Source organism: Vespula vulgaris, chromosome 25 (assembly GCF_905475345.1).
Source record: "Vespula vulgaris chromosome 25, iyVesVulg1.1, whole genome shotgun sequence".
Lineage (NCBI taxonomy): Eukaryota > Metazoa > Arthropoda > Insecta > Hymenoptera > Vespidae > Vespula > Vespula vulgaris.
The window spans coordinates 2,574,292-2,588,706 of NC_066610.1; the positions used below are offsets into that span (position 1 = coordinate 2,574,292).

The 14,415-nt window shown below is 30.4% G+C and overlaps 2 protein-coding genes across 6 annotated transcripts; one reads left to right on the forward strand and one right to left on the reverse strand.

The window, feature by feature from the left end:
- The first annotated feature begins 129 nt into the window (after positions 1-129).
- Positions 130-4,222, forward strand: LOC127072340 (uncharacterized). Of its 2 annotated transcripts, XM_051012699.1 has the most exons (6): positions 130-319; positions 399-614; positions 794-1,041; positions 1,114-1,293; positions 1,373-3,297; positions 3,361-4,222. In XM_051012699.1, exons 2-6 carry the CDS (start codon positions 438-440, stop codon positions 3,606-3,608), a joined length of 2,778 nt encoding a protein of 925 aa, XP_050868656.1. In that variant the 5' UTR covers positions 130-319; positions 399-437; the 3' UTR covers positions 3,609-4,222. The 2 variants fall into 2 exon arrangements, with proteins under 2 accessions (XP_050868656.1, XP_050868655.1); XM_051012698.1 differs by having other exon boundaries at positions 130-614.
- A 105-nt stretch (positions 4,223-4,327) lies between these two features.
- Positions 4,328-14,253, reverse strand: LOC127072332 (rab GTPase-activating protein 1). Of its 4 annotated transcripts, none has more exons than XM_051012675.1 (17): positions 13,592-14,253; positions 13,161-13,339; positions 12,905-13,070; positions 12,607-12,820; positions 12,284-12,467; positions 11,836-12,201; positions 11,415-11,687; positions 11,156-11,324; positions 10,826-11,067; positions 10,532-10,720; positions 10,283-10,408; positions 10,001-10,186; positions 9,737-9,911; positions 7,826-8,016; positions 7,703-7,762; positions 7,435-7,626; positions 4,328-7,312 (listed from the first exon to the last, which is right to left on the reverse strand). In XM_051012675.1, the coding sequence occupies exons 1-17, from the start codon at positions 13,620-13,622 to the stop codon at positions 7,076-7,078; spliced, it is 3,180 nt and encodes a 1,059-aa protein (XP_050868632.1). In that variant the 5' UTR covers positions 13,623-14,253; the 3' UTR covers positions 4,328-7,075. The 4 variants fall into 4 exon arrangements, with proteins under 4 accessions (XP_050868632.1, XP_050868634.1, XP_050868633.1 ...); XM_051012677.1 differs by having other exon boundaries at positions 13,834-14,252; XM_051012676.1 differs by having other exon boundaries at positions 12,607-12,805; positions 13,592-14,252.
- Between the last annotated feature and the right edge of the window lie 162 nt (positions 14,254-14,415).

Sequence of the window (14,415 nt, forward strand, 5' to 3'; positions counted from 1 at the left end):
GAAAATTAGATTAGTATTAAATTAATTAAACAGGTTACCTCAGCTCTGTCATCGAAGAACGTGTCCGTCCAATCTTGGCATTAACAATAAGGATTGTACGTAACGACACTGACTTGTTTTCAATCGTGAGCTATTATCTATTGGAATATACGTTCGACCAATCAGTGACGTGCGATCGTGCGATCGATTGTCGCGCTACACGTATAGATGGCGTTTCATACGCATGAGGTAAATGACGCCTCTGTGTCTGGGATAAAGAAGCATTGAGGTAACATGGCTCTCGTTCTTTGAAGCGATACGACTAAACACGTGCGTCGAGGTTCGTAAACATTTTAACAGCATATCTTTAATTAACTATGTTTATAACTTTACTTCATGTATTTTCCTTCTTTCGAAAGTACGCGTATGATAGTTATTGTACCAAAAAAGAAAATAATATGAATACGTCACCTGCTGTTGTACGGGATAAAATCTATGACTTAATAGATCCCGATACGCTTCTAAATTATTACGAGGAAAAAAGAATAAGATTTTCTCCACCAGCTTCCATACAAAGATATTATGCAGCAGTCGATATACTTTCCAGCGATAAATACGAAGGCCAGATACGAAAGGTCCGATATCACATTTATATATGCTTTTTCATAGTTGTGCATTTTATTTATTTAACGTTAACTGTAGCAGATCATATAGCTCTTGAAATTTATTAATGAAATTTATCATCCCTTTTGATAAATATTTTGTAAATCTAATAAAGTTTATCGCATTATCTATTTCCGTGTTATTTTCATAGATTGTAGATTTTGGCTGTGCAAATCTTAACTTTTTGGTTCATCTGAAAAGTATCCCAGATGTAGACGAAGTATTATGCGTAGACATTGATAGAACTGTTCTCGATATTAACAAAGGCAAAGCCAGACCATTAGTTTGTGATTTCTTACATTGTCGGCAAAAACCATTCGCAATACATGTTTACGAAGGGAGCGTTACAGACCATGATACAAAATTGGAGAAAACCGATGCTGTGACTTGCATAGAATTGTGCGTTATGATCAACATAATTATGTCTTAAAAGTCTATTTGTATCGAACTATAATAAATGAAATTTTTTAGGATTGAACATTTGTATCCAGACGCATTAACGGATCTTCCATTTAATATCTTTGGTTATATCAAACCAAGGATAGTTATTATAACAACGCCAAATGTAGAATTTAATGTATTATTTTCTTATCCCGGATTCCGGCATCTAGATCACAAATTCGAATGGACTAGGGAACAATTCCAAGATTGGTAAATTTTTTACACCTTCTAATTACTTATACATATACGTTTATATAGTTACTTTGCAAAGAATTATATTCATTTCTAGGGGACGTAATATTGTTCTAAGATATCCAGATTATCAAGTGACATTCCATGGCATTTGTGATGGGCCAGAAGGTACGGAGCATTTAGGTGCTTGCACTCAAATGGCTGTTTTTTGTCTTAAGAGTGAAAAGAGCGGTTCGGAATTGTTAGGTACTGATAATTTATTTAAGCTCGTATCTTCGCATAGCTTCCCATATAGAGTTGATGCCCGTTCGGACGAACAGAAGATTTTGGATGATGTTACGTATCATGTCAACCAAGCTATGACTTTTGATAATTTAAAAGGAGAATTGTCGCTTGAATCTTTGGTAACGTTATTGAGTAAATTTAAAGTTACAATGGCATCATTGAGAATAATTTTGGAAGAAGCAGGATGGCCCATTGTTGATCACGGAGAAGGTCCCGTTACATATATTCCAGAGCAATCAATTATCGCAGAAGTTGATGACGGTAGATTGAATGAACGATACGAAATCGGACGTTATTTCGAGGGATATACAGAGGAACCCTGGCAGTCTGATAGCTGGGATGAAGAACGGAGTGATAGTAGTGACTCTACCATAGATTTTAGCGATACTTTTCTGTTTGATGTTGAACATGAATCACCAGATGTTAATAATCTTTCTGATAGCATAAACGTTCACGAATCTTCCGTTGATTCAATTCCAAATAATTCCATTTTACAAAATGATGATGCTGCGTCATCGCTTGAAATGAAATCCTGTATGTTATCCGATAGCGATACAACCACTAATGCGAACACACATAATGACGATAATACGTTTATAAAACCCGCTGAAGGACTAAATGAGACATTAGATTTTTACCATTCTACGTCTGTATTATCCTCTTCGATATCGCCTCAACCGCTATTAATTCATTTGGATCAATTGAACAGTTCCTATTGCGATGACACAGTTACAGATAAAAACGTGTCACATTCGTCATTGCTGAATAACACTTTTCATTCGTTAGACACACTGAGAGATGAATCTGTTAATTTGGAAGAAGCAACTGCTTCTTATTGTATGCATTTCGATACATCTTTGAATGGAAAAGTATCATCGTGCACAGAATGCACAAATTATTTTCAAAATGAAATTGATGAGTGTAATGAAACGAGTATTGCAGAACTTGAGCAAGTAAATGCAGAGGAAAAAAAGATTTATTATGAAGATCATTTTGTTCCAGAGGATTGTGTAGCTGCATCAAGTACAAATCAACCGCAATACACAAGTTCTCCACGAAGTATTGCAAAAGCTAATAAAGAAACAAATTGTAATCGCAAATCGTTAAGGCTTGAAAATATAAGCAACGAAGATAGTGATCTTACATTACAATCTGAGGAAATAGAAAATGTAAATAATATTCAATTTGAAACATGTTTAATAAAAACTGTTATTGGATGTAAGAATTATCCAAACAATTTCAGTCCAAAGTCTATAAAATGTTCAGATAGAAAGCCTAATTCTCCAGAGTCTTTAGAGACTCCTCCAAATAGCTGGTCACCAGAGATTATAGATTCTGGCTATCCAAATTCTGCATCAGCACCGGATATGACACCGGAGTATGATCTATCTAGTATAGCACACGATCGGATACCTGATTCAGAATCACCAAGTGTAGCGGAAGCACCACAGTTTGAAAATCTAGAACCAGTGGTGATAGAAAATGGCGATCTCGCAAATAATAATAGGGATAACGAAGGAAATAATATGATGGCTGTTGCTGATAATGATATCGAAAATCTGCAACCGTTCATTAATGTTTTGGAAAACGATCTTGAGAATGAAAACGATATTTATGTCGTTGAAAATGGCTTTCCTGTATGGCTATTGAGAATATTAGAAATGGCTAATCCAATGGATGTTGACGGACATATTTTAAGAGATCCCAGAGAATTGGTCCCCTTTGATCTTATAGAAGGTAAATTACATCATATTTGTTTTTGAATAATATTTTTATGTCACACGTACGTTGTATATTCAGGCGGCGCGGAATATTTGGGCATTGATCGCGATGAAGGCTTTGATAGCAATTCCTCCGTAGAAGATAGCGATCAAAATAATGACGAAATATCAAGTAATTTTACGGATGCGAATAATATTGATAATAATAACGAAGTAATACATGACACAGATAGCGAGGACGGTAACAATTTCGAAGACATCGTTTCCGTACATTATTCTTCTAATAGTAATGCTGACAGTGATGAATGGGTAAAAAGAAATACGTGATACTATCGAGGAAGAAAATTCTGACATATCATCATCGTCATTCATCGCTGCCTATATAATTCTTCGAATTTGAGCTATAAAATTAAGAATATTAATAATTTTGATACATTTATATTTCATTTAATTTTTTTTATCTAATTATTATTATTATTTTTCTTTTTTTCTTTTTTATCTAAGTTTATTAACATATCCAGTGAAGTATACTTTTTGATTTAAAATGCAGTGACCCATTTAAAACAATCCATATAAGTATGATTATAAGTGATATGACAAAAAGTTTAACAACGTATAGTGATCTGTTTTTTTTTTGCCCCCTGTTAAAGTATTAAAAAATACCAAAGTTTGCAAAAACATACTTTTTTATGATACAAGATTTTCCTCAGATTATTTTTTTTTTTCTCCGGTATCTTTATGATAAGAGAGTAGTAGGAAAGTTATTCCATTAGCATATATTTAATATTATATTTGTTTTGTATTTACACATAAGCTAAGTCCACAATTAGTTTAGTGGAAAAAGACTCAATGTAAGACTGAAATCGCATGTTTTTTAATTTCATTATTGTGTGGATATCTTTAACAAATAAACGATATAACAATTCTATATAAATATTATACTTATTTGTGTCATTATATTTACCAAGATCCTTTCATGTGTTTCATACGTTAAGCAATTTATAATCTATTAAGAAAATGTTTAATTAAAAAGATTATCTTACAAATAGTACAGAGATGTGATATTTATTTCAGTAATTTTGCTATGATGTTACAGGGTTTACAGTGATAAAATAAATGCTTATATACGTGAGTGTATGTACGTCGTATGTCGTATGTATACATGCACGTATTATACCTACGAATACAAGTATGTGTGTTTGTGTGTGTGTGTGTGTATATATATATATACACACATACACGCACGCACACTATATATATATATATTTATTTATTTATATATACATAGGGAGGCAGAGAACTTTTCACCCAAACTACGAAAGTATTTTATAAATTGGAATAACCTTTGTATTATACTTTTCTTTTTATTTTTTCTGCTTGCTTCCATAGTTTGTTGTCAAAGTTCCAAGACATTTTATATTCCTACAATTTTATGGTACTTCATCTCTTTTCAATATTATATATTTTATATTTACAGAACAAATATCCACAATTTTATAATGAGATTCTAGATTAATAACTAAATTGATAACTGAAAATTCCATCAGACTAAGATTAAAGATAACGAAGTTAGAATTAAAAAAAAATAAAAAAAATAAAAAAAAAACAATATTTATATATTACAAAATAATGGCACAAAAGAATTTAAATAGTTACAGTATCATTACAAACATTTTTTTACTATCTGAAATTTTTAGAAATCAAACTAACTTGTATAATTATTGATAAAATTCACTATTACAATATGTCATCGATTTATAGTCAACATTCTAATTGTATAACCCTCGACGCGAGCTCAAATTGAGAATTCTATGAAATCACTTTAAATATGTTCAATTATTTTATATAGATAACATTAGAAGCTACATATATAATTTTATTGATCTTTCTATTGCATATTTTGTCATTAATATCAGTGCGTTGTGGCAAGATTCTTTGATCCTTCAAGTATCTAGCATTTTCCTTAAAATAATTAAATCTGGATGAAACATACCGATCTAGATAACATATCTTAATTTTTCCAGATTATATTTGATAATATTAAATGAATATCTGCAAAATTGAGAGAATGATTTATAGTAAAATCACGTTTGTAAGACTGTATGGCTGATCTTATTAAAAAACTCTCATCATTAAAATTTATATTATGATCGGATTACATGTGTACATATATTTATAAAACTGCAATGACACACAGAGTGGTCTGTATTATATTAAGTTCACGTGATATGAAATGATATTAATGAATTTATATTTCGAAGTGCTTACAAGATATTTGGAAATTTGTTTCGTTCTGAAATAAAAGGAAATAACGACTGCCATAATTTTTAGAAAAATATATTAACGTACGATATTTATATTAATATTTTAACATATAAATGCCCCAGTTTCCTTTACTTAATACTAATTGACACACAATAAATATAATATTGCTTTCATAAAGCTTTGGAATGTGAATTTAACATGTATGAAATCAATCGGTACAAAAAATAAATTAAGTGATTAATCTCTTTTCATTAGTATTTATATGTTAAATATCAATTGTATAAATATGTAAGTTTTTCTATTCAATCAGCGAGTATGTATATATACATATATGTCCACATTAGACAATTACTTTTTAGACTATTAAAGAAAACGAGAGAGAAAAGACCGAAAAGATTATATATGGCTTAAGAAAAGAAATATAACACTCGTATTGTTTACAAGATAAATAATATAAGTAAAGATTTTAAAAGTCATCTCATTAGATTCAACTGGTATCTATTCCATTGATACCTCATGTAATTACAATTAGTGTTACAATTATTATTAAAATTAATTACCAAATTAATTAGCAAAAAGAAGGCATGAATGTAACAAAAAATAGCTTTTCTGTCTTTTTCTTTTTTGCTTTTAAATATCCTTAACAGCCCAAGAAATAATTGTGTGTATATATATTTTAGTTTAGACATATAATATATGCATACATATGAGTGAACATTTCTCGCAACATTTTTATTTTCCACTTTTCGAATTTTAAATAAATATCATAGAAAACATAGGATAAATATTTTCGTTTCCATAATTTATTATTGTGAATAGTTTCTTTTGTCTGCATGCACAATGTTATTCTTTATGTACTTTTATAATGAAACTTATTTATGCAAACTTGACTAAAGTTAATTATTTGCTTATTTAGATTTCTTCTCATTAGATCTTGGTCACTTCTATAAATTGAAGGACAAAAGCACTAATATTTCAATTAGACTAACTCTGTAATTTATAACTCCATATTTAGAACTATTCGAAAATTTGCACCATGCTCTTTTTTATGTAATTTCACGAAAAAAAAAGGAAAATAAAAAAAATTGTAATTTTAGTGTTAATATTTAACATGTTAAGGACTTATAAAAATAAATGTGCATATTAAAAAATAATTTCTTAAAAATAAAAAAATTAATACAACATTAGTGTAGGAGATAATACAGCTGCATTAGTTATAGGTACGTTATGCATGCGTTATCTTAATATAACGAATACATAAATTTCACAATATCAGCAGCAAATAAATTTCATAATATTAGCATATATATATATATATATATATATATATATATATATATACATATATATACATATACATACACACACACATACACATATACATATACACATATATATACATTTCTTCTACTACTTTGGCCTACTTAAAAAAAATCATGTTATTGTGATGTTTTCATTGAAATAATCATAATTTTTAAATGCAATATTCAAGTATAATTGCACATGTCGTGAGAAGATCACTTACCATATTACACCATTTCCTTAAGACTATCACGACTATCACGGCTACGTGAACTTATTATATGATGATGTACGTCATCTCCTGGAGTACTTTCACGTCTTAAATCTCTTAATGACGAAGGACCTATAACATCTCGCTTGTTTGCTGCTTCTTTTATACTAGATAAAGTTTTACTGAGCCATGGCCAACTATTTCTTGCAGCTTGAAGTTCAGAAGCAGTTGCATGTAATTGGTGTGTCAAATCCTAGATTATATTCACTATATATTAGATTATATCTTTGTAACAATTTTACAATATCATTTAATTAAATATCAAATAAATTAAATTAATATATATACTCATATCTACGTATCCTTTAAGTTTACCTGATTTCTACATTCTGCTTCCACATGTGCTAATTTTGTCTGTGCCAATTCTAATTCTAATTCTCTTACTCTTTCTTGTACTCTATGCAACATAGGGTCAATTCGATTTTCTAAAGGATGTGCTATATCTGCTAATATACTAGATGAATCCATTATGCATGTTCTACATTTGTCACACCTTGATACCTTAGACTGTAAAAAGTGTTTCATGTTTTATCATGATTTCTACATTTATCAAATTTAATAGTGGTCGATAAAGATTATTCACCCGTAATTCACTTAAAGTTGCTTTTGCAGCATTATAGTCATCTTCCAAACGTTGACAAATCTACAAACAAAAGGTTTATTATAATACAAATGGACTTAAACATTTTGCAAAATGATTAAGTACCTGTTTATACTCAGCAATAATAATATTACTTCTACGGCTCTCTGCATCTGCTCTTGTTACCTCACGCTGCAGCATTTCTTTAACTTGAGCAAGCTCTGCTTCCAATCTCTGCTTTTCTTCCTCGTTTCTTGCAACTGTACCTCTTAATTGTTCCACCTCATTACTGTATTCATCTGCATTTTCTTGAGCCTCTGGATGAAAACAATTTATATGAATAAATCATGAATGCTTATACTTATGCTTAAAATCTATAATACTTTATGTAATATTGAGTTTTTTCCTATTTAGTGTCTATGATTTGTCTTTATATATATTATTTTATGATAATACTCTTTAAACGGAGATTGACGCTTTTTCAACATTATCATCTATTACATATTATTTATTAGAAATGATTTAGAATTTACTTTTAAAAGACTATTTTCATTACTGAGTAATTACAATAAAGCATTTTTATGATGTTGTGATCATATAACAATAACATTAATCTACGTTATAAATACATTACTGATTTCTACTGAAGTCTATCAATGTTCATGCAAAGAATGGTTAGAAAAGATAATGCAATGCTACTCATCTATTTTGACTTCTCCCTGTCTATCTCCATATTCCCATATTTTAAATTAATATTATTCAAATAATAATATTTTTCTTTGGGATTTTAATAAAAATGATATCAGGGATATAACTTAAAATAAATTCTGTAACAATTTCGTTAGTAAAGTGTTTATGCTTTTATATAAGCATAAAAGCATAATCTTTCATGCAGCTCTTTGTGTAAGTAAGTGAAAGCTTTGTTTTATTGATTATAGGATAACCAGGATAAAAAAAGGTAATTGATACAAGTAAACAATATTCTAAAAGGATAATTTATTTTTTCAGTGAGCTATGATAAATAATTTATAAATAAAAAGCAGTACAAATTCTGCATCAAAATAGTAAAAAAGAAAAGCATGGAAAAATGTAGATACACACAAAATGTTACATTATAAAATAAATAACTATTCAACATACAAGAAAGATGTTTTTGCCAAAACAAAACTTGCATTGATCAGAAATTTCGATTCACAAATAGGATGTGGATAAAATAATTCTAAAAGATTTATTAAAGAGCACAATGATATACAATGATAACGGCAAATCATTTTATCTTGCAAAATAATGATAAAAAAGCATACCACCACCTGCTTTTCAGAAATTATATGAAGAGTATATCTTTTATACTTATCATAATATGATGTTCAGTAAAATTTTATCTTCACAAATAGCTACATAAAGAATAAATAAAATAAATCTAAGTAAAAAAAAAAAAAAAAGCAATTTTGTTCTTTTTTGTTAGTGGGTTTTTATCCCATATAAAAAATACATTATTACGTGACTAGAACCACAATATTTACTTTGGTACATAACATAAAGCTTGTGCCATGTGCGCTTACGCGCAAACACATACATACACAACGGCCAAACACACACGCACACACGCGCACGCGCATACACATATGAATAGAATCAGTAGAATTATGATTACATCGATTGTAATATGACACGTTTAAGTGCTATGCGTTATGTGTTATATTTAAAAAAATACAGGTATAACATTAAATTTATATTCTAATTCTAATTCTATGTGTTGTTAAAGATTATTGATTAATTTTTACCATGTCACAAATTAAATCTGACTAGTTTGTCGAAAAATTGTCTTCATTAAGTACTATGTTTAGAAACTAACTGTATAGGTCAAACCTTTTTAATGAACAACTTGTTATACCTTATAGAACGTACATACACACTGGCAAGTGATAACTTTGAAGTAACATATAAAACACGTATGTTTACTCCAAAGAATTATAGAAATTTTCGTATATATCTATATACATATTTGATTCGTTCAAACATAAAATATAAAATTACCTTTTAGTGTCATGAATTCTGCTTCGTATTTCTTCAATTTCTTCAATGTAACGGAACAGGCCAGTTTCATTACATAACGTGATATTTCTTCATTTCTGCAGCGTTTAGGTAAGTGCACTCTAAAGTACTTTAAAATGCTTTCAAAATCCAGTTGTAATAACTCCTTTTTGCATAACTGTAGAATAAGAAGGAAAATCTTTGTTTTATTCGTTATTTGTAATAATTAAATCATTTGACCTAGACGTTTATGTGAAGATAGCTTACCATTAACAATGCGAGAGCTACTTGGAAGAGAGTGTCGAGTCCTTGTAAAAGGAAAACATCTAGAATGTGGAATACAAGGTACAATGGAAATCTAGCTGTAAATAGAGTCAAGAACCATTGTGCTGCAAACATATGTGTTTCAACACCACGATCGCAGAAATGTTTGTAAAGTTCGGGAAGTTGATCCTGAAAACAGAATAGTGTTCATAAATTATAATTAAAATTATAAAGGAAAATCTAATCATATCACGGTCTTTTTACTATAAAAATGATTTGACTAACCTCTATTAAACGATTCAATTGATAAAATCTCATGTGAAGATTATCAAATCTGTCTTTGTATAAATCTCGTAAACCATAATCGTACATTAATTTTACCAGAACACAAAAGGCTTGTTCTTCCGGCATCTACAAAAGGATAGATTTTGTCAATTAATATCAATAAATGTTGTAAGCATTAAAATGAATCGGCAATATAATAATATATGGATGATGCATGATGTCTTTAGAAGACTTCTATTAATTACTTACATGTAACAATAAGCTAGCAACTAAAAAACTTAAACCCTGACAATATCCAACTTCTTCATCATATACTGCATAAGCTTTACTTATTCTGTACAAAGAATCTTGGCCTAAACCACCAGTTTCTTTGAAGAAGTCATGTGCTGGAAATGTTCTGTTGATGTCCCTCAATATAACACTTTCGCAGCTACTTTCCTGTTAATATATTTCATATACGTTACTTTGGCGATATTGTGTTTCTTTATATATCCTTATAATGACATTATAATAAGAAAAAAATAATGATAAAAGTAATCGAACCTTAGTAATCAGTGTTCTATACTTGTCCATCATTTCCTGGGAATTATCACAATTACTTAAACGTTGCCATACTTCACCACGCAATGCTTCAGGAATTCCTTGTTTTGTGAGTTTTATTAGAAGCTTCGGACGTTGCTCATTAATTTGCCAACTGTCTAAAACTTCTCCCCAACTTGCCAATTCACCTGCAGAACAATCTTTTGATACCTCTCCTGTCCCGCTTAACATTGGCTCATCTCCATCTATGTACGAATACATGAAAATATATATTATTGTCACTATAGAAATTATATTATAATATATATAGTAAAATTTGATTATATTAAAAACCTGAATCTATTTCCTCCTTAGGAGTTAAAGTGTCAATGCTAGTCAAAGAAGGCGATCTGATTAAGGAAGCTAAATTAAGAGCAAGATTTAATCTATTTCTGTCTAATTCTCCTGATGTTTCTATACTTTGCACCTCGTAATGAACTTCACTTCCATCGCCAGATATAATCTGTAGTTGAAAAGTTAATCTTATGAAACTTTGTAATGTTAGTAATTTGTGTAATAATAAGAATACTCTTGCATTCGAAAAGCATTTTACCTCTTTGGAGTTAAGATAAAATTGTTGTACTAAATTTCTCTTATTAAAGTACCAAAATCTCTCATTTTGTGGAAATACTTTAACAGGAGTTTCGATTACGAATCTGACAGGTTCCCTAATACCTCGTATAACTAAATCAACTGCTACTGTCATGAATATTTTGCCCTCTCTAGGTGTATCTATATTAAGAGTTTCCAAAGCTGGATCAGCTGGATCCCACTGACCACATATATTGTAACATCGATCCTGGATTATTGGACCAGTACTAACTTGCTGCAACAGTAATAATTTCTATAGATATAAACTACTATATGCGCACGTACGCACGCACACGCGCGCACACACACACACACACACACGATTTAACGTCATAATTATTTTATATCATACATCAATTTAATGTCAAGTTAATATTGCATACCATTTCAAGTAATCGCATATCACTATGTTTCACATTACGTCCTGGGCTAACAAGAACACCAAAACATCTTTCAACCTCAAGAGTAATACCTCCTTCCTTACTGGAAACTTGTTGAATACTCAAACAAACTTGCTTTGCTATATTACTCCGAAATTTGAAACAATTCCTGTCCTTAGGAACAGTACTAAACCCACCTTTTCCATCTTCCTCCTTAACTTCCATGGTAACTTCAAAAATAAATACACGAGAATTAACCTTTTCACCGCCTGAATTATAATTATTAAAGTCACTCCCTGTCAAAGAATTTGTCATTGATCGTGGTATTCTGTGAAAAGCTTTGGAGAAACAAGCTGACACTTGTCCAACCTACGGACATGAGAACGAACGATTAATTAATAATGCATATTACGGGAATTGAAATAAAAATTAAACATAATAGAACACTTACTGCTTCTGGTATATTACATCGAAAAACATGACATTGATAAATGGCAGATTCCAAAGTATCTCCATGAGACCATGTGAAAGCGAAACATGCAGCACATAGTCCAGAACTTTCTCCGCGCGCGTAAAATAAAATTCGTTGTACTTCATAATGGGCGATTGGTTGCTGAGTGGCAGCATCGTATAAACTATAAAAACAAGGTAAAAATGTTACATGTCATTTTATCAATCATAAAGTTTCATCTCTTAGACATTTTATTATATTATAATTAAAAGAAAACTGCGATTTACCTTTTATCTATCATATTGAATTATTATACTACTTACACAACAGAACCTTGGGAACTACTTGGTACAGAGACTGAAATTTTAATACCCAGGTTAAGAGATTGTTCGGCATTTAAAATATTCATATTACGTTGTATTTCACATTCTGATTTTGGTGCATTTATTGCTGCGGCTCCCAGATATGTAACACCATTGAAAATTGTGCATTCTTGTTGAACATGCGATAATGTGTTTAATTCTAAAACATACAAACCTTCCTTTTGCAATTTTTAAATTTTCTTTTATAACGAATCCATTGAATATACTTAGTTATAGAATAAAAACGAATGCTACCTACCCTCCTCTATGAAATCATCGGGTTTCATTACATCTTGCTTCTCTGTACCATTTATACAGGAACTAACGTCATAAAACTTGCTGTGTCCTACTTTCTTAGCTTTTTGTTGGCCAGGATTTGCTACTTTGTAATCTCTACCCTCCATTTTTGAATCTTCCGTTAATACCTTAAATCATTTGAATCGGTAAATGTAAATAATTATAACTATAATTAAAATTATGTATCTTTGATTCGTCCATCAATTCTTTTTGCATACCTCACGAAGATTATTTTGCAAATCTTCTAAATTTCCGTTATTGGCAATTTTTAACATCGGTGCTTCAAGTAACGTTTGTTGTTGCTTGGTAGTACCTTTGTCACTCACAAATTCATATTCATCGCTGGTTGCCACTGATTCCATAGACTTTACACTCATACTATCCTCCATAACTATATCTGTAATGCATGACGCGTAATATATATTATATTCACTTTGTAAAAATAGGTAAAACATTATGATTGACTGGCTAGAATGAAATGAAATATGATATGAAAAAGTAAAAAAAGAAAAAAGAAATAGGAGAAAACAAAGCAAAGGAAAACATCTTTATTTCATTTATTGGCTACATATTGCACTAATATTGCTCTTTTATAAATTAGGCAGAAAATATAACATTTTAAGATTAAAAATACATAAAAAAATCTCACGAAATATTATGGTGTTTGCTTCGATATTCATTAGGCGTAAGTAAATAAGATGAAACACAGAGTATTTTGTAATTCTATTAGATTACACGCAGTCACGTTCAGAATTCATATAGAGGATGTTAATACGATGAAAAATACATAATTAATATCTCTTTGCGAATCCAAGGAAAGGAAAATTGAACTGAAGGAGGATCGCGTGTACGAAGTTCGGTACGTCATAACGACACGAATTGGGAACTAACTCAAATCTGCGATATTTCCCTTTTTCGCAAAGTCCTTCGAATCATCTGATTCGCATAGTTTACGGGCCCTTTCGTGTTTTCGTAATATTTTCTGAAAAATATTTCAAGTTCCTCTCCTTTTGTGCCTCCCGCTAGAAATGGTGATTATTATCTTGTGTGTGTATGACAGAACGAAAACTTGCAGGTATACCGGTGCTCACGACCGTTTTACCGATCATTAAAGTAGTCACCGAGTAGATGTAAAATATTTCGATTTTTCGCGCGACCCGATTTTTCTCCACTCTAGTACATCCGATACGCTAGTATTACATGAGTTTACAGAATCAAAACTATTGTACTTGACAGAAACGATAACCACGGTGTCCGCCATTCGAGCAATGCGATTCCGGAAGTCTATCTTGCGAAAGATTCGTCGGCGAACGCGGAAGAATTTTGAATCTCTCGTTGGACTATTACAATGAGATTCTTACATGAGTTTCGTTCAAACATGATTCGGTTAATACAAATTTTCTTTTCCCGATATTATTTATTTTTTGTCTTTACAGTATCTTGTATATTTGAAATTGTGAAAGATAATAAGTT

What these genes read in the sequence shown, in the direction of transcription:
- LOC127072340 (XM_051012698.1), top strand. Translation starts at nt 357, where the DNA reads ATGTTTATAACTTTACTTCATGTATTTTCCTTCTTTCGAAAGTACGCG. An exon ending in GCTGTGACTTGCATAGAATT is followed by an intron (nt 1,042 to 1,113) that starts GTGCGTTATGAT and finishes GAAATTTTTTAG; the next exon opens with GATTGAACATTTGTATCCAG. An exon ending in CCCCTTTGATCTTATAGAAG is followed by an intron (nt 3,298 to 3,360) that starts GTAAATTACATC and finishes TTGTATATTCAG; the next exon opens with GCGGCGCGGAATATTTGGGC.
- LOC127072332 (XM_051012675.1), bottom strand. Translation starts at nt 13,622, where the DNA reads ATGAATATCGAAGCAAACACCATAATATTTC. An exon ending in CGATGATTTCATAGAGGAGG is followed by an intron (nt 12,821 to 12,904) that starts GTAGGTAGCATT and finishes TGCAAAAGGAAG; the next exon opens with GTTTGTATGTTTTAGAATTA. An exon ending in ATAGAACACTGATTACTAAG is followed by an intron (nt 10,721 to 10,825) that starts GTTCGATTACTT and finishes ATATATTAACAG; the next exon opens with GAAAGTAGCTGCGAAAGTGT.